At 35.9% G+C, this 19,355-nt stretch overlaps 2 protein-coding genes across 6 annotated transcripts in view; one reads left to right on the forward strand and one right to left on the reverse strand.

Moving 5' to 3' along the window:
- LOC136035694 (solute carrier organic anion transporter family member 74D-like) overlaps positions 1-7,672 on the reverse strand; it is a 147,372-nt gene extending 139,700 nt beyond the window's left edge. The window contains exon 1 of the mRNA XM_065717631.1: positions 7,580-7,672. The gene's annotated coding sequence lies outside the window, so the exon portion shown is untranslated. The remainder of the gene's footprint in view (positions 1-7,579) is intronic.
- LOC136035693 (probable glutamine--tRNA ligase) overlaps positions 1-19,355 on the forward strand; it is a 97,544-nt gene that overhangs the window by 3,820 nt on the left and 74,369 nt on the right. Inside the window, exons 2-3 of one of the 5 annotated variants that reach the window (XM_065717627.1) lie at positions 7,116-7,452; positions 16,076-16,212. In XM_065717627.1, coding sequence (XP_065573699.1) covers positions 16,105-16,212 — 108 coding nt within the window. In that variant the 5' untranslated portion in view covers positions 7,116-7,452; positions 16,076-16,104. Of the gene's footprint in view, positions 1-7,115; positions 7,453-11,528; positions 11,740-16,075; positions 16,213-19,355 lie in introns of those variants that run through there. The other 4 variants (XM_065717626.1, XM_065717630.1, XM_065717629.1 and 1 more) reach the window with 4 other exon arrangements.

The raw sequence follows: 19,355 nt of genomic DNA on the forward strand, positions 1-19,355 counted from the left end.
AATCCCCCACAGCCCTCAGGACAAGGATAAGTTATGCCCTAGGGGCATATAAGGTATATATAGAAAGGGTGATCGCATAAACTTTGGAGGGGGCACATTGGACTAGTAATCAGAAGATCTAGTGCCCTTTTTAAGACTCAGAGTGTTCAGTTGGTGGATAACCCTCACCAGATCTTTTTTCGTGAAATAAATCTGATATAAATTTTGAGATGTGTGTTTGTTGTCGTAGAAGCTTCAGCAACAGCTCATTCGATTGGAAATTGAAAGGACCAGTGCCCTTTTTAATAGTCGAAAGTGATTGGAGGGCAACTAACCCCCCTCCCTCACCCTCCGTTTCCCAAACACATCCAATCAAAATTTCGAGATAGCCATTTTGTTCAACGTAATTGAAAGGACCGGAAATTATATATTTGAGGATGACATCCCTCCTCCCCCCCCACACATGCAGAAAATCCTCAGGGCAAGGTAAGGTATGCCCTGGGGGCATATAAGGTATATATAGAAAGGGTGATCGTATACTTTGGAGGGAGCTCGTTGGATTGGTAATCCGAAGTTCTAGTGCCCTTTTTAAGATTCAATATGATCGAAGGGAGGATAATCCCACCTCTCCAAACCTCATATTTTCCCGTAATACATCTGAAATAAATTTTGAGATGGCCATTTGTTGTCGTAGAAACTTCAAAAAAGGCTTACTCGACTGGAAACTGAAAGGGCTAGTGCCCTTTTTATTAGTCCAGTAATTGGAGGGTAACAAGCCCCCCCCCCCCAACGCCCATCCATTCCCAAAACACATCTAATCAGAATTTTGAGACAGACATTTTGCCCCGTGTAGTTGAGGGATCTGGAAAACTATGTCTTTGAAAAGCCCCCTACCTTCTCAAGACCAGAACATAACCTGTACTTTACTGAACAACAATGCTGTGGATTGTCAGTTTAGTATACATGTACTGATATATATTCCTTAAAGTTTTAATAATTTTTTATTTATTAAAGTGAAAAAAGTTTCGACATTTTAAACGCACTTTGTTTATTTAAATAATACAATAAATCACCGAGTCAAACTCAAAACAAGCTAAAATTAATATGAGTAGGGCTGGCAAACCCCTTGCCTTCTCAAGACTAGAACGTAATTTGCACTTTACTGAAAACAAAATATATTCAAAATATTTTCACTTTGTTTTTACTTATTTAAAATGTTTTTATTAGATATATGAAGGAAGAAGTCCTCCTCCTTGCACCCCAATTAAGCGCGAGTGTCTGGTGCCCTTTTTATAAGTAACAAGAGATTGGAGGGCAAGCAACCCTTCTCTCAAGCCCATTCATTTTCCAAACGCATCCAGTCAAAATGTTGAGACAGCCATTTTGTTCAGAAGTAGAACGGTCTAGAAACGATGTCTTTAGGGATATTAGGCATGTCAACCCCCAACAATTATGAAATTGGCCCATTATGCTTTAAAACTAAATGTTACTTTAAACTAAATCAAAAGGCATGGTGTTTATGGTTGCCAATAAGAAACATCAGCAATATATCAAGAACGACTGGGGGTATGAAGTTGAAACTTTGGGGATACTACTATTACTACTTCTGCTTTTACAACTTAATAAATAAAAAGAGTCTAAGTGTATCCAGGTTTGATTTTTCAGGTCAACTTCAGAAGCTATAAAATTAAATTAAAAAATACTATTTGTGCCAGAATTAAAAATTGTTGAAAAGTCAATAAAAAAACAACCGAAAATAATTTAAAAACTTTTTCTACAAGACAAGTTTTTCAAAGTAAAGAGCTCAATTAAGCCAAGAACAAGCAAATATAAAGTTAAATTCTCCAAGCATAAAACTACCACAAATCACTGTAAATAAATAAATGAAACTCAAAGACGGACAGAATTTATAAAAAATAGCCGAGTCAAATTCGAAACGAGCACAAATCAACATGAGTAGGGCTGATAACCCCTATGCTTTCTCAAGATCAGAACACAATTTATGCTTTACTGAAAGCGAAATATGTTTGAATTGTTTCACCTTTCTTACTTTCATAAATGGAAAATTATCAAAACCTTAAAGAAGAAACGTCAGTATATGTCAATTTAAATGACAATCCACGGTCATTTGTTTTTTTTTTTTTTCAGTAAAGCACAAATTTGTTTTTGTTCAGCAAAGGGCACTGGCCCTTTCAATTTCCATTCGAATGAGCTGTATTCCAAGCTTCTATGACAACAAATGGCCATCTCAAAATTTCTGTCAAATGTATTTCGGGAACAAAAAAGTGCCTCTCATCAATCTGGGTCTTAAAAAGGACACTAGAACATCTGATTACCAATCCAATGTGCCCCCTCCAAAGGTTATACAATCACCCTTTCTATATACACCTTATATGCCCCAGGGCATAACTTACAACCCTTGCCCTGAGGGCTGTGGGGAATTGTCATCCTCAAAGACATAATTTCCAGACCTTTCAATTAAATGGTGGGCATGGGAGGGGAATTAGTTGCCCTTCAGTCACTTTTGACTATTAAAAAGGACACTGGCTTTTTTAATTTCCAATCAAATGAGCTATTTTTGAAGTTTCTTCAACAACAAATGGCCATCTCAAAATTTTTATCAGATGCCCCAAAATTACGAGGTGTGTATAGGGGGAGGTGCCCTCCCCCCCCCCCCTCTGACGACTTAGAATCTTAAAAAGGGTACTAGAACTTCTGATCACCCTTTCATTGAGCCCCCTCCAAAGTTTACACAATCAACCTTTCAATATATACCTTATATGACCCAAGGGTATAACTTACAGCCCTTGCTCTGAAAGCTCGGGGGGGGGGTGATCCTCAAATACACAATTTCCGGACCTCTTTGACGTTGAACAAAATGGCTATCTAAAAATTTGGATTGGATGGATTTGGGGAAATGGTGGGCGTGGGAGGGGGGTTAGTTGCCCTCCAATCCCTGTCGACTATTAAAATGCACTAGCCCTTTCAATTTCCAATCAAAGCTCTTTAATTTTCTACGACAACAAATAGCCATCTCAAAATTTATATCAGATGTATTTTGAGAAAATATGAAGTGTGTTGGGGGGTGGGTATCTACCCTCTGGTCACTCCGAATCTTAGAAAGGACACTAGAACATCCGATATTCAATCAAATCAGCCTATTCTGGAGTTTTTAAGATTACTCTTTCTATGTATAATTTATATACCCAAGGGCATAACTTGTAACCCTTCACCTGAGGGCTGTGGGGGGTTGCCATCCTCAAAGAAATAATTGCTGAACCTTTTAATTACGTCGACCAAAATGGCTATCCCAAGATTTTGATTTGGTATTTTGATATCCTACGGACGTATTTGGGGAAATTGTGGAAATGAGATGGGAGTTAGTTGCCCTCCAATCACTTTTGACTATTAAAAAGGGCACTAGCCCTTTCAATTTCCAATTTAATGAGCTCTTTTCGAAGTTTCAACAACAACAAATGGCCATATCAAAATTTCTATTAGATGCAATTCGGAAAAATACGAGGTGATTGCAGGGATGTATCCACCCTCCAATTGCTCTGAATCTTAAAAAGGCTCTAAAACTTGAAAAATGAGAGAAAAATAAATATTTCATCATGAAAAAATGTAATGAACACAGGAAACAAGTGAATGGAATACTTTTTAATTTCAAGAGGAAAATAATTCTGTAACAACTGTTAGAAATTTTGAACTTTTAGAAATCTGAGCTATAGTTACAGTTGGACATTCTGTGAACTCAAAAAATTTAACAAAATTTTAAATTTAAAATTTAACAAAATTTTAAAATATAACAGTGTGAACTGTTATAAAATTTGAACTGCCCTTAATTAAATTACTATAAATCGAGTTCAATTTCAAGCACAAAAATGATTTGATCAATAAACTTATTGAAAATAATTATGTATTTCCAATGTCAAAAATCTTTAGATACATGACATGCATAATTTTCTTTGTTAGTAGTAACAGCACAACTTGTGAACAAAATGTATGCAAATTAATGGTAAATCTGATAATTTCCCCATCTCTTCTTCTACAGTTTTTTTTCTTTTTTGGTTCATAATATATCAAAATATATTTTCATCAAATTAAGCTCATTAATATTTACCCTCTAATCAAGCAAAGAGATGAATTGTCTCTCATATTCCTCCCATCATCCCTTTATTGACATGTAAAAAAGTTGATTTGATCAATTAACTTGAAGATGATTATGTATTTCCAATATCAAAATCTTTTTGTATATTAAAAGAACAATTTTCTTTGTTAGTAACCGTGGTGCAACTTATGATTGAAATTTTTGGAAATTTCGGCTGTAAATATAATAATATTTCCCTATCTCTTTTCTTCTACAGTTGTTATGGCACTTAGTATTTACCAAGTGACAATTTCTATCTGATGGTCCTGGTTTTGCTAGTTTGGGCACTTCCAGATAAGCTAGGATGATGAAAATTGGCAGTCGTATCAGGGACCAAACTAGATTAAATTATAAATAGTCTCTTCCCCGATTCGATCATCTGGGAGGGGAGTGGAGGGACGGTTAATTTGGAAAAATTCGAAAAAATGAGGTATTTTTAACTTATGAACGGGTGATTGCATCTTAATGAAATTTTATATTTAGATGGATCTAATGTTCTAGAGTTCATATTTAAAATTTCTACCAGATCCGATGATATTGGGGGGAGTTGGACAGGGAAACCAGAAATCTTGGAAAATGCTTAGAGTGGAGAGATTGGGATGAAACTTGGTGGGAAGAATAAGCACAAGTCCTAGATACGAGATTGAAATAACCAGACCAAATCCACTCTCTTTGAGGGAGTGGGTGGGGGGGGGGGGGTTCAGTGCTTTGGTGAGTTTGGTGCTTCTGACCATGCTAGGAAAATGAAAATTGGTAGGCGTGTCAGGAACCTGCACAAATTGACTTGATAACAGTCATTTCCCTGATACAAACATCTGAGGGGAGGACTGGAGGGATGGGAAATCGTGAAAACTGAGGTATCTTTATCTTATGAATTGGTGATTGGATCTTAATGAAACATTATATATAGAATGATCTTATGTCCCAGATACTCCATTTTCAATTCAAATCGGATCTGGGGACATAGGGGGGGGGGAGGGGAAACGTTTTGGCGAGTTTGGTGCTTCTGGACGAGCTAGAATGATGAAAATTGGTAGGCGTGTCAGGGACCTGCACAAAGTGATTTAATAACAGTCGTTTCCCTTATACAAAAATCTGGGGGGGAGGGCTGGAGGGATGGGAAATCCTGAAAATTGAGGTATCCTTATCTTGTGAACTAGTGATTAGATCTTAATGAAACTTGATATATAGGAAGATCTTATGTCACACATACTCCATTTTCAATTCAAATCAGATCTGGGGACATAGGGAGGTGGAGGGGGGAAACGGAAACCTTGGAAATCAGAAATCTTGGAAAACACTTAGAGCAGAGAGATTGGAATGAAACTTGATAGGAAGAAAAGCACAAGTTCTAGATACATGATTGACATAACTGGACTGGATCTGCTCTGTTTGGGAGAGTTGGTGTGATTTCTAGCCCTTTGGCGAGTTCAGTGCTTCTGGACGTGCTAGGATGATGAAAATTGGCAGGCATGTCAGGGACCTGCAAAAATTGACTTAATAACAGTTGTGTCTCCTATTCAGCCATCTGGGGGGCTGGAGGGAGAGGATAAATTGAAAAAATGAGGTATTTTTAACTCACTAATGGGTGATTGGATCTTAATGAAATTTGATATTTAGAAGGACCTCATGTCTCAGAGCTCTTATTTTAAATCCCAACGTTTTCCAGTGATATTGGGAGAGTTGGAGGGGAAATCAGGAAATCTTGGAAAACGCTTAGAATGGGAGAGATCAGGATGAAACTTGGTGGGAAGAGTAAGCACAAGTCCTAGATACATGATTGACATAACCAGATTGAATCCGCTCTCTTTGGAGGAGGTGGTGGGGGGGGGGGTGTAATTCAGAAAAATTTAGGTATGTTTAACTTATGAAGGGATGACTGGATCTTAATGAAATTTGATATTTAGAAGGAACTCATGTCTCAGAGTTATTATTTTGAATCCAAACCAGATCTGGTTACATTGGGGGGAGTTGGAGGAGGAAACTAGAAATCTTGGAAAATGCTTAGAGTGAAGAGATCTGGATGAAACTTGGTGGGGAAAATAAACACATGTTGTAGACACATGATTGACATAACAAGAATGGATCTGCTCTCTTTGTGGGGGTTAGGGGGTCCAGCGCTTTGCTGAGTTTGGTGAGAGAAAATATTCAGCTTAAAGCCAGTACTGAATTATAGAAGACTCCTTAGACTGAAAACATTAGACAGTAGACAACATTTGAGACCAATGGGAACTTGCTCCATACCACAAAGCACCCTAAACATGCCAATGCAAAGAAGGATCTGACCATGGGACATTTGCTGTGTTATTTACTATCTAATGAGCAGCATCATTTGTTTTAATTCCCTTTTGGCTAGGGACACATCAGACCAAAGCACCCCAAACATACCAATGCAAAGGAGGATCTGACTGTGGGATATGTGCTGCATTATTTTCTAGCAGACCAGCAACATCATTTAATTAAATCCCTTGTGGCTATGGATATAGGAGACCTTGAGCTTATTTTTCTTGATCTTTAGTTTGTAATGGAATTTCCAAATTGCATTTAGATCTCAATCAAGGGTGAAAAAATAGATACAGCTTACTCAAGGTCACTCAAAGTCTGGCTATTTTTATCCCAGGTTTTCAAGGCTTCTAAAGCAGTCTTAATTCTTTGGAGCTCTGCCAAAAGTCAGGGTTCAACTCATGGTCATTCAAAGTCTGTCTATTTCTCATGCCAGGTTGTCAACACTTCAAACTTATTCTGTGTAAGGGACTTATGTGTCCTAAGCCTGAAGTTGGAATGTCTTTAGCCTCCCCTTATTGTAAAAAAGACATTATATTTTTGGAAGTTGTGCAGACACATGCCACCAAAGTTATAACAGGCACACAGGAGCATTTTTACCCTACAAAACTAACAAAGCTGAAACTCTTAACACTTGTATACACAAGAAATAGAGGTGACACTATTCTAGCCTATAAATTAATGAAGGCTAATATTCTTCCAGCATTATGTCCTATTGTTGGTCCTAATTCAAGAACCAGATGTTTTCAACTGAAACTTGTTAAGCAGTCTACCCTATCCAGAATTCACACTCAATTCTTTTCCTCAAGAATCATGAACAGTTAGAATAAACCCTCAGAAGAAGCACTTATTGCTGAATCCACTGACATCTTTAAATGAAGGCTGGATGCTGAGCAGTCCTCCAGAGTTTAAAGTCAACTGGGAAGCTATTGATCATCCAACTGCACCTGATCACTAAAGAACTTCGAAATCAGCTCAATTCATCAACTGTGGAGCTTCACAAGGAGAAATTCTTAGATTGTTCCAAGCTGCGATTTAAGGTAACACATCTCTCTAACTTTGACAAAACAAGGACCAGAAAAACAAGAGTGATGATTGGTGGAATGCATGAGAAATACATAATTTATGCTATATATTCACATCTAAACAAACTACCATAATCTTTACCAGCTTTCCAAATAATAATGTTACCAGACGACCCTATACAGCCAAAAAGATGTGCATCCATGACCTAAGACATGGTATGTCGATTTAAAAACTGCGCCAAAATCGAACTTCAAAACCACCTATCATTTGCCGTTAGAATAGCAAATAGAACAACTTTCTTGGGTGGCTATTTCAAGTTTAATAATTTAACTTCATTTGATCATTTGATACCAAGTCCTTGTTTCACTCCAAGCTGTGATTTAAGGTAATTTAAGGATATTAAGTTAATCAAATTGACTTTATTTGATACTAAGTTAACCAAACTGAACACAAAAGCAACAATTCCCTCACGCGTATCCCTTTGCCAAAACCCCTCCATGGGATATGTGCCTGCCGTATTGTCAATCAGATCGTATTCCTATAAAAAAAACTTGATTTCAAATCAGTCGTGCAGACTTTTTCTTATGAACAGATTTCGAAAGATTTCCTTAATCATAGTGAAGTTTATACTGATGGATTTGTTCATGGCCAAAGAACCAGGGCAATTTGCATGCATTCCATCCCAGGACCTAAATATTTATTCTTTTCTTTCATTGAGATCCTCCATTTTGTTTGCTGAATTGCGTGCCAACCACCTTGCCCTAGATTTTCTTATAAATTATTGCTTAGAGAAAAAAGGTATCCTCCGTTTAACTGGCTCCTAATCTGCAGTATATTTGTTTCAAAATATAAATACCTATATAATATTAGCAGACAGCTACTCGACCTTTAGACTAAAGGCAATCAGATATATTTTTAACATGTCCCAAGTCATAAAGGCATCACATACAATGAAGCCGCTAATTTACTGGCAATCCTGGCCTCCCCTTTAAAACCAAGCCCTCTCTCTGAACTTGATACAAGGGATATGATTAGGCAAAGATCCAAATTAAGTTAGAGAAAACAGATATTACAACCCTTTTACACAAGATTTATCTTGTGCAAGACTTCCAGCTTAAATCAGGGGACCTTCTTCTCAACAGTGTGCTATTCAAACTGAGGCTCTATCACTCTTCTCTGTGTTGTATTTGCTTCTCAATAGATAAAACATCCCAGCATGTCTTATTTGATTGTCAGCCAAATTGTGAGGAGACTATTACTCTGAAGTTCCTCTGCTAAATGGCTAAATATTTAAATGCATTCCTGAAATCTAACCTCCCTCATCATCATGATAGAATGATACTCAAGTCATAAATTTAGATCCTAAAGAAAAGAAAAATTTACATTGTTGCTGCAAGTGTGTGTCTCCTGATTTACCCCTTACCTTAAATGATCACAGTCCTATCCCCATTCAGTAGCCAGTGCAATAAAGAGGTGAAAGAACCTGCCTTTTCTGTTTATAGACCTCCCGGTTTAAGAAGAAGAATTTTCTGCGTTAATCAATATACCACTCAGATTTTTACTGTCGTTTTAAGACGATACAATTATTTTTTGTAAAAATTATACAAATTTGAAGCCTGAGTGTAATGTCGACATGATGCTGATTGCCTGTCGACTTCGTAATGATAAAATCGTAGAAATATTGTTTCGAATGTTACTGTGTATAATTTTTATAATTTTGTGTGAGTTATAATTTTGTATATGTTATACATAATTTAATTTTGAATGTGTTATTTTGTATCTGTGATTTGTAATATTATAATTTTGTATGTGTTACAATAGAAATAAAATAGATAACACAATAGATGTGTTATCATGTCTGAATATGAATACATTTGTGGCTAAGTTATAAGTAGCTTGGTTCCTGTCCAAGCGTAAGCGTTATTCTGGCTTTTGAAAAAAAAAACTGAAAAAAATAAACAGGGCTCGAATGAAACGGAAGAAAATCAATAAAACACAAAAAACCTGTTTCTGTTCATTTTTTCGGTAAAAACGGAAAACAGCTGTTTTCTTTCAATAATTGGTGTTGATTGAACCCTTATAAAATAAGAGCAGATGACAAGACTTGCTTTATTGTTGTAATTAAAAAAAAACATCATTTGTTCAAGCCTTAAAACTTGTCACTTGAAAACGTTCGGTTTTCTAGCTGTTTGGATATTATCCGGGGGCGTTGCTTTCGCATGAAATAACTGGTGATTGAAAGTGCCGGTCATCTCTTCAGTCTGAATTAGGTTTTTATCAGGTCTGCCAATCGTAACGGGGAGCAGTTATCTCTGAAAATAGCACTTTAAGAAAGCATAGTACTATTGTAGCACTTATTACAAAAAAATGTTTTCTAGTAAAAGAACACAAAACTGCCCATGTTCACAAGCTTTGCAATTTTTTTCTTAATGGCTATTTTATTCCAGTTCCCGTCTTTGTTTTCGAAAGTGTGCTATTGTGTTTTGTACATCTCTTTGAACTTTCAGGAAATGTATAGGCTACTAGTTATTGAGGATATTTCGATAAAAAGTAATTTTTGTCATCAATGCATATGGTTAGATCAAAGTAATTAGTTTTTAAGCAGTGACCGTAGTTGCCTTTGGGGAGGGTTGGGGGGGCTGTCTTCCTACTAGAGCCCATGATTTACCCCCCCCCCCTACTGATGATCGGAAGCTATCTTAAGCAAAAGTATGAAAGAAGCAAAAGAAGAAAAAAGACACTTCTTAATCCGAAATCAAAAATTTTCGTGATTTTGCAGCTTAAAACAGCATTTTAAGATTAATCATTTCTTAGCAAATGTATGTGAAGGACAGAACAAAAGAAATTCACGTTTAAATGATAGTTCGCACATCTTTATGCCCTTGACGCCAGAGATTTCTAGGCCATCTGATTAAAACAGTGGTCTGATTACAATAGTCATGTCATACCCAAAAGCATAGTTATTGGACCTGTCAACTATGCTCAATCAAATGGTCACCCTCAAAATGTTGATCGGACGTATTTGGAGAAAAAGGAGCATGGAGGGGAGGGTAACTAGTTTTCATCCAATTTTTTTTTGGTTACTTAAAAGAAGTACTGAAAATCTTGATTTCTGATCTAATGAGCCTTCTCCTTTTCTTTAAGAGCACTGGTTCGTTACGATAAATCTGGTAAAAAACACAATAAAAAACAAACAAATAAACACAATCGGTGATCTTTTTGCATTGTGATGGATTTTTATTGAAATCGCAGGACTTTTTAGTGGTGCTTTCCCCTTTTCTTGAGAAATGGGCAAATTTTCTCAGGCTTGTAGCTTTTGGTTAGGATCATTTAACTTAATATATCTGGACTTAGCATAAAAATTCAATTTTTTTTGCATTTGTTGTTATCAAAATTTAGGTCTATAGAGTTTCGGTTGCCATCGAGCCGAGTCTCTCTTTATTCACAATTCATTACCAGGAATAGATTGATTGACTAGTATTGCTCAATTCAGATCTAGTGCAGAGCTTCATTTATTCGGATTAGAAATTGCAAAGAAACGCTATACAATGAAATTAATCAACAAATCATTTTTGATCTGTTATAATGTCAAAAGCAGTTTCAGACCTAGGTTTTGGGAAAACCCTAATATCTTTGCAAAAGAAGCAAGACAGTGAATATACCTAACTATCCATTTCAAACGTTTTGTTAAGTTTGTTACAACGTCTCCACAATACAATCAAATACGTTGTATCAAACATCAAAGTAAAAATATAATTATAATTCAAGTCCGGGAATGGTACCTGTGCATTAATATTTGTATTTATATTTCAAAAAACATATTTACGCATTATTGACAAACTCGGCAAATACCGTCAAATAAATGAAAGAATAAATTTTACCCTGGTGGAGTTTGGTCAAACTCACCAGTGGTAGGGTTTATGTAGAGGCAACTCAATTTGTTTCATTTATTAATGTTCTTTGGGATCTTTGTTTTCGATCAAAAGATTGATTTAAGAGCACAAACTGTTTAAATTGGCAGGAAAAAAGAAGATAGATTGCAACCATATTTACTAACCTGGCCGGGAAAATACTTCCTTTCAACCGTCAAGAAAAATCACACGCTTTTCGTATCAACATTATGCAATTATTTTTTCTTTTTAACGCTGCGCTTTCATGAATCTATTTTAAGAAGAAATAGAAAATAGCGATTCTCTTTTCGAGGTTTGCTCAAATACTATTTTTGGTAGCCCTCTTGTATGATATATAACCTACCTCTCAAGCTGTTCATTCGTTGACACATTATAGAACCGATTTTTTTCGTTAGTTTCTTTCAGCTTAGCATAAGTCAAAGAGAAGTTACAGAATAGATAGAAAATATAGGCTATAGCCTAACTTGGGCTATACATTTGCATATTAGGATATGGTGGGAGTCAAATATTTCGACAGTGTGAAGCTAGAAAACAATTCATACTGCTTAATATGCAGAATAATTGTACCTAAAATAATAGGCATGTATACCTGTTATGCTTTACCCCTCCCCCTAATGTGCAAATCTATAGCCCATATTTATATTTATTGTATTATATTTCTAGGTAAAATTCTAGTTTAGATACTGGTAAAATTCTAGTTAATTGACTTCTTGCTATCTTGGAAAGGGTTTAGGTTAGGAAAATAAAACTTTCAGGGATGAATCTACAGATTAAAGTATGTCCTGGGAAGGTATTGTGAAGTAACCACCTCCACTCCTTCTCCCTCTAGAGGGCCATGACCTTTGATGACCTTTAAAAATATGTATATTATAAAAGTGAAACCTTGCAAAATAGATCTTCTGCTTAATTGAAGCACAACAAAATTGTTTTCAGCTTCATAACTTTGCTTAATTCTATTTTATAAGGTTTTAAGGGTATGCTACATTTCCTAAATTTAAAAAAAACATTGATATGGCTCAAAATTCTACTCAAATATCAGGAATTGCATTTTCAGAACTAAAGGCAGAGAAAAAGCAACTAGTAACTGAAAATTAAGGTAAAATGTGGTTTAGTCAAAATTTCAATAGGTATAGACCTGTCATGTAGGCAAATTTCAGGGCCCTCTAGAGGGAGAAAGAGATGATGTGGGTATTTTAAAATACCTTCCCAGGACATACTTTAGCCTGTAGACCCATCCCTGAAAGTTTCATTTCCCTAACCTAAACCCTTTCCAAGATAGCAAGAAGTCAATTAACTAGAATTTTACCTAGATACTTTTTGCTATCATAGAAAGGTGTTAAGTTAGGAAAATTAAACTTTTACTAAAGAATCCAGGGCCAAAAACACACTCTGGGTGTATTAGTCCATGAGCCCTGTGGGCAGTGGGATGAGGTCTGCATTCTATATAATGAACCTTGTTTGAGGCTTTTTTTGAGTTTTATCACTCTTAGTTGAATTAAATAAAAAAAAATTAATTTTTTTAGTTGAAAGTAAGGAGCAACATTAAAACTTAAAACAAACAGAAATTACTCCATATATGAAATGGGTTGTCCCCTCTGCAATCCCTCACTCTTTACGCTAAAGATTTTAATTGTTTTAAAAAGTAGAATTGTGGCAAAGAGTCAAACTTTAGTGTAAAGAGCAAGGGATTGCAGAGGGGACAACCCATTTCATATATGGAGTAATTTCTGTTTGTTTTAAGTTTTAATGTTGCTCCTTACTTTCAGCTAAAAAAATTAGTTTTTTTTATTTAATTTCTGAATGTTTTTGAATTAATGCATGTTTGGTTTTGGCTCTCTGCACATAAATTATCAAAATGAAATTTGTATATTAATTCTTTTTTTGGCTAAATGGCTTTCTCTTAGTTTTGATCAAATGATTTTGAGAAATAAGGGGTGGAGAAGGAGGCCTAGTTGCCCTCCAATTTTTTGGTTACTTAAAAAGGCAACTAGAACTTTTAATTTTTAACAAACGTTTTTATTAGTAAAAAATATATGTAACTTAAGAATTCACTTACTTAACAAACTTTCATAATCTTATATTTTTATTATGTATACGAGGGGGTTTGTACCCTCGTTAATACCTCTCTCTTTACACTAAATCATAACTTTTGTCCCAATTCTTTAAGACTTACCCCTGAATCAGAAAGGCCGTAGAATAAATAGTTGAAATTACTAAAAATACTTTAGCATAAAGAGCAAGGTATTTATCTCCTCCTAAATACCTTGCTCTTTATGCTAAAGTATTTTTAGAACCCCTCATATGTGTAATAATCTCTGTTAGTTTTAAGTTTCAATACTACTCCTTCTTTTCATTTGAAAAAACGTTTTCATGTTTATTTTTTATTGTTTTCTCATAGTAATGCTATTGAATTTTTCTTCCCCCATGACAAATTCCTCCAAGGAAAGATCCTCCAAGATAGCCCCCTCCCCTCAGCCCCACCCCCAAACAAAATAAAATCCTCCTGATTACGTCTGTACACTTCCCAATAACCATTACTATATGTAAACACTGGTCAAAGTTTGTAACTTGCAGCCCCTCCCCCAGGGATTGTGGGGGAGTAAGTCATCCCCAAAGACATAGTTATTATGGTTTTCAACTATGCTGAACAAAATGGCTATCTCAAAATTTTGATCTGTTGACTTTGGGAAAACAATGAGCATGGGAGGGGCCCTAGATGCCCTTCAATTTTTTGGTCACTTAAAAAGAGCTCTAGAACTTTTCATTCCCGTTAGAATGAGTCCTCTTGCGACATTCTAGAACCACTTGGTCAATACAATGACCCCTGGAAAAAAAACCAAATAAACACGCACCTATGATTTGTCTTCTGGCAAAAAATACAAAATTCCACATTTTTGTAGATAGGAGCTTGAAACTTCTACAGTAGGGTTCTCTGATACGCTGAATTTGATGGTGTCGTTTTTGTTAAGATTCTATGACTTTTAGGGGGTGTTTCGCCCTATTTTCTTAAATAATGCAAATTTTCTCAGACTCGTGACTTTTGATGGGTATCAAGTATCAAGGGCTAAACCATAGACTGCCTCATTCATGGACACATTCTATGTAAGGCAAGCATCATGAAGTAGAATAATTGTATATAAATAGGCTGGGATGCCTATCCAAAACCATGACCTTTCTACCCTACCCTATACCTTCTCTAATCCCTTTTTGCTGGTGCCTGTGATAATCTTACAGTGTTTTCCATGACTATTTTTAAAGGCTGTTAGACCATCATACCAATTTCTTTGTAATTTTTGAATCTTGGGTGGGTTATATAGCTGTGTAGTCAGAACATCTCATAAAGAACACTTGTTGTTATATTTCTTCTTATCATTATTTTTTTTTATGTTTATTGATATACCTTATAAACAAAAGGATCTCAACTTTTGCATGGAACTTTTATTTAAGTTTAAATGTTAAAAAAAAGTTGGCCTAGATTGTAGGCTAGATTGACCTCAAAAAGGATCAGCAATTAAATAAAAACAAGTCTTTCTTCAAACAAAAGTAGGCTAAGGAATATTTTTCAGGTTAAATCATAAACAAGGCTTTTTTTTCTGGGATTGAATTTGCAACAAGGAAGGAATTATCAAGGAGTAATTTCCCAGTGGAAGAATTTTCTGTAGGAGGAATTTATGTGGGAGGGATTTTCTATGGAGAAGGATGGATTTCCTGGGATCATTTGAAAAGCAATCAGATAGTAAATAAAAAATTGGTTTTTTCTACTGAAAGTGAGGAGTAACATTAAAACTTAAACAAACAGAAGTTATTCCATATATGAGAGGGTCTATGCCCTCCCTAATACCCCACTTTTTATTCTCATATTTGACCTTTTATCCCAATTCTTTAAGAATGATTCCTTAGATACAAGTACCATGTACTTAGAATGAGAAGCTTTAAAAAAAAAAAAACAAATGTGAAGAGAGGAATATTATGGAGAGGACAGGCTCCCTCATATTCACAATAATTTCTGTTTGTTTCAAGTTTGAATGTTGCTCCTGACTTTCAGCAGGTAAAACTTTTTTTTTATTTAGTCACGTCTAAGGGGTGGGAGTGTCTTAATGTTAATGTAATCAGGACACATCTGACAGAGACACAAGTTATGCCTCAACCAATTTTTTCCTAAATATAGCTATTATCTTAATTTTTCAACAATTAGGAAGAAATTTAAACTACTGTCAAATTTTGTCAATCAAGTTTATTTATCTTCATCTATTTAATGCCTCTAAAATTGAAAAGATCCATGTAATTTTTCTATAAAATCTTTTTTCAGTAAATGTTAGTGCTATTATATGAATTTAGCAACAGGCGAATTCCTTGTCTCTACTAATTTTTGTACTAGCCCCTTTGGGCTAATGCTATCAGTTGATCAAGGCCCAACTGGAGAATGTGGGATTTGAATTTACTATTCCTAGCTCCAAAGGTATAAAATGGTTTAGGTCTTCTTCAAGATATATTAACTGCCACTTGGTATTTATTTTATGTTTATGTTGCTATTTATTGGAAACAATGAAGTTTATCATCATATAAGATTTATTTTATTCCACATCTTAACCTAGGATTCCATGAGCTGATAACTTGCTGCTTATTAAACAGCATTAATGTTAGAGATACTAGTTTGTTTACATTAGTTTTTGATATTCATGTATTTTAATTTTATTCAAAATAATAATTTTTTTTTGTTCTACAGGCTGCTAACCTGCTGCTCATTAACCAAAAATGACATTAAAGGAGGACTTCATATCAATAGGTTTAAGTGAACAAAAGACTGATGAAACTTTGAAAAATGCAGTTCTGTCAAAACAGCTAGGAGTAGCAATTGAAGAGGTATAGACAAAGCTTTAAAGTTTTATGTTCATTCTGTTTGCCATTTTTGGTCCATCTTAGCCAATTTTGACTGAAAACATGTGCAAAAGTGTGGTATTGCCCTAAAAATGTCAATTATGGAGTGACCTAAAGAAAAGTGTCAGCAATTCATTTTGTCTTTAGTTTTATACCTTTCATTCCTAAGTATCATTTTGCCCTGGATTTTATTCTTAGTTGCAGTAAGGACCAGCTTTAGCAACAGGTCATGAGCAAGGCCATATCAAAGGGGTGGAGGGAGGTTAGAGGTTTTATTTCCCCCTAACAAAATTATGTCTGACTCATAAAAGCCTAGAAAAATGCATATAAACAAATGTTTGATATATTTTAGATTTTTTTTTGGTAATCTCCCCTCAAAAAACCCTTCCCCACCCTTGAAAAAAAATCCAGGAAACAGGCCTGTTGATCAGTATAATTCCCACTTATAGATGTGGCCCACTGATGCTAATTTCCCATTGTAAATATGCAAATGACTAAGGGTCCTTGATTTTTTCCAAGGTTTTTTGTTCATTTTGTGTCATGTCTGTATAATTGTTATATTTAATGCTATGAATGTGGTTGATGTAACCAAAGTACATTTGGTCTCAGATTATCAAGCAGTTTGTGATAAAAAAAAACTAAGTAAGGACTGACTCAGGCCTATCATGAGCAGAACTGTTAACACCACTCAAAGTTATTGGCCTACGAAAATTAGCCTGATTTTCTGGAAAAAAAAGGGGGGGGGGAATAACCACAAAAACGGAAGCTATTTGATGAAAAATCTAACTGTTACATTCAGCATATCAGAGAACCATATTATAGAGGTTTCAAGTTCCTGTCTGCAAAAGTACAAGATTTTGGGATTTTGTATTTTTTTTACCCAAAGAAATATCACACATTCAGGTTTTATTCACAGTTTTTTTGTTTGTTCTTTTCAATTGTGATTGTATTGGACAGATGGTCCTACAAGATTAGGGGGGGGGGCTCATTGAATGAAAACTAAGAGCATTAATGACATTTTTCAGTGACCAAATAGATTTGACAATGGGAAAATGGTGTTTCCTGCCATTCTTTTGGCACCAAGTTACATTTTGCAGCAAATAGGACCAATTCAAAAAGTCTGAAATAGACAATTGGTTTAAAAGTAGCCTATTAAAAAACAACTATGAACTATACTTTCCAGTTGCAGAGAAGGTAGTGCCACACGATGGCACATTCATTGTGAAGAGTGCCACTAGGTGAAAATTCGCCTAGTGTTAACAAGATAAATGGTTAATACAGATTTTTATTTTTAATGCTTGATTTAGCTAAATTGATTTGCTTGATTTCTTCATGTAATTAGGTTTAGTGATTTATTAATTATGAAAGCAAGTAGATATAGTGAGTAGATAAAGATAAAGTGAATAGATAACTTTCGATGGGTAAGACTAAACTTGATGAAACTTATATATTTAAAATCAGAATTAAAATGCAATTCTTTTGATGTAACTATTGGTATCCAAATTCTGTTTTTTAGAGTTTTGGTTACTATTGAGCCGGGTCACTCCTTTACTATAGTTTGTTACCATGAACTGTTCAAAATGGTTAATATAGATTCTCATCTCAATGTTTGATTTAGCTAAAACGATTTGCTTGATTTCTTCATGCAATTAGGTTTAGTGATTTATTAATTATAAAAGTGAGTAGATATAGCAATTTACTTGGCATTTCTCTTAACTTGGCCACCTCTTAACTTGGCATTCAAATGATGGTGTCACTAAGGCCCAAATTGACTTCATTCTTGTACGCCAGCGCTGGAGAAGCTCCATGCAGGACTCTCGCTCTTACAACGGCGCGGACACAGGCTTGCAGTCGGGGTCTGACCACAGGCTCGTTGCAGCCAAAATTTTTCTACGTCTTGCAACTCGAAGAAAAAACAGGCCCAAGGCCGGCTTCAATATTGGTAAACTCCAAGACAAAGAAGTGCAGCAGGCCCTCAACCTGGAACTGACTAACTGGTTTGACGCCCTCAGCTCTGACGGAAACCTAGCCCCCGATAAGAAATGGGAGACCTTTAAAACCATGATGACAGAGACTGTTTATGAGATCCTAGGTCAAGTAAAAATCAAATGACAACTGGATAACCCCTGGGACCCTGTCAATAGTCAGTGAGCAAAGACAAAAGATGGGCGGCCCTAAATAAGAAACAAAGGAGCTATGCAGACAGGTAAAACGCTCTGTTTGTCTGGACTGCCACCAAATGTGGGGAGATGCTGCCGAGCCGTTAGAGAAAGCAGCACTCTCACATGACACCTGCAAGCTTTACCAGATCCTGAAGGAATCCGTTGGCAAGAAAGCTGCTGTCTCAGAAATAGTAAAAAAAGATCAGGAAAAATCATTAGTTGTCAGAAGGAACGCTCAGCAAGAGCAGTTTCACATTGCAGTATGACATGCTCACATTGCAGTCAAAATATTCGGGATCATACTCTTTAACCGCTTCAAAGGGGCAAGGGAGGAAAGAACTCAAGGAAATCAAGCCTGCTTTTGACCAGGGAGAGGCTGTACTGATAATATTTTCGCCTTTTGCCTCATTATCCAGCAGCTTGAAAGGTACAACCTACCTCTGATCTTGATGTTTCTGGACTTCATTGCCGCCTTCGACTCTGTCACTCGCCAGAAACTTTTGATGATTGTAGAGAATGACGGAATGCTGCTGAAGTTTGTTGAACTGATGAAGGCATACTATTGCGCATCAGTGAGCCGAGTTAGAGTCTATTGCGAAGAAACCAAAGAATTCCTGGTTGAGTTTGGAGTAAAACAAGGGTATGTCCTCTCTCCGACTCTGTTCAATTATTGCATCGATTGGGTGCTTGAAAATGCTCTGTCATCTTATCCAGGAGTGCAGATTGGACAGAATCTCTCACTGACTAACATTGACTATGCAGATGATGTTGGCCTCCTGTCAGACCTCATAGAAGCCCAAAACATGCTTGACAACGTGGTGGCCTGGGCAGATCTGATCGGCTTGAAAGTCATCACAGAGAAAACGAAATTCATGGCTATTAACCCCAATACAGGACCATGCTCACTAATCGTCAACCAGGTTCAGCTGGAAAAAGGCAACCGTTTCACATACCTAGGCTCCCAGC

The sequence above is a fragment of the Artemia franciscana genome, chromosome 14, assembly GCF_032884065.1.
Source record: "Artemia franciscana chromosome 14, ASM3288406v1, whole genome shotgun sequence".
Taxonomy (NCBI): Eukaryota; Metazoa; Arthropoda; class Branchiopoda; order Anostraca; family Artemiidae; genus Artemia; species Artemia franciscana.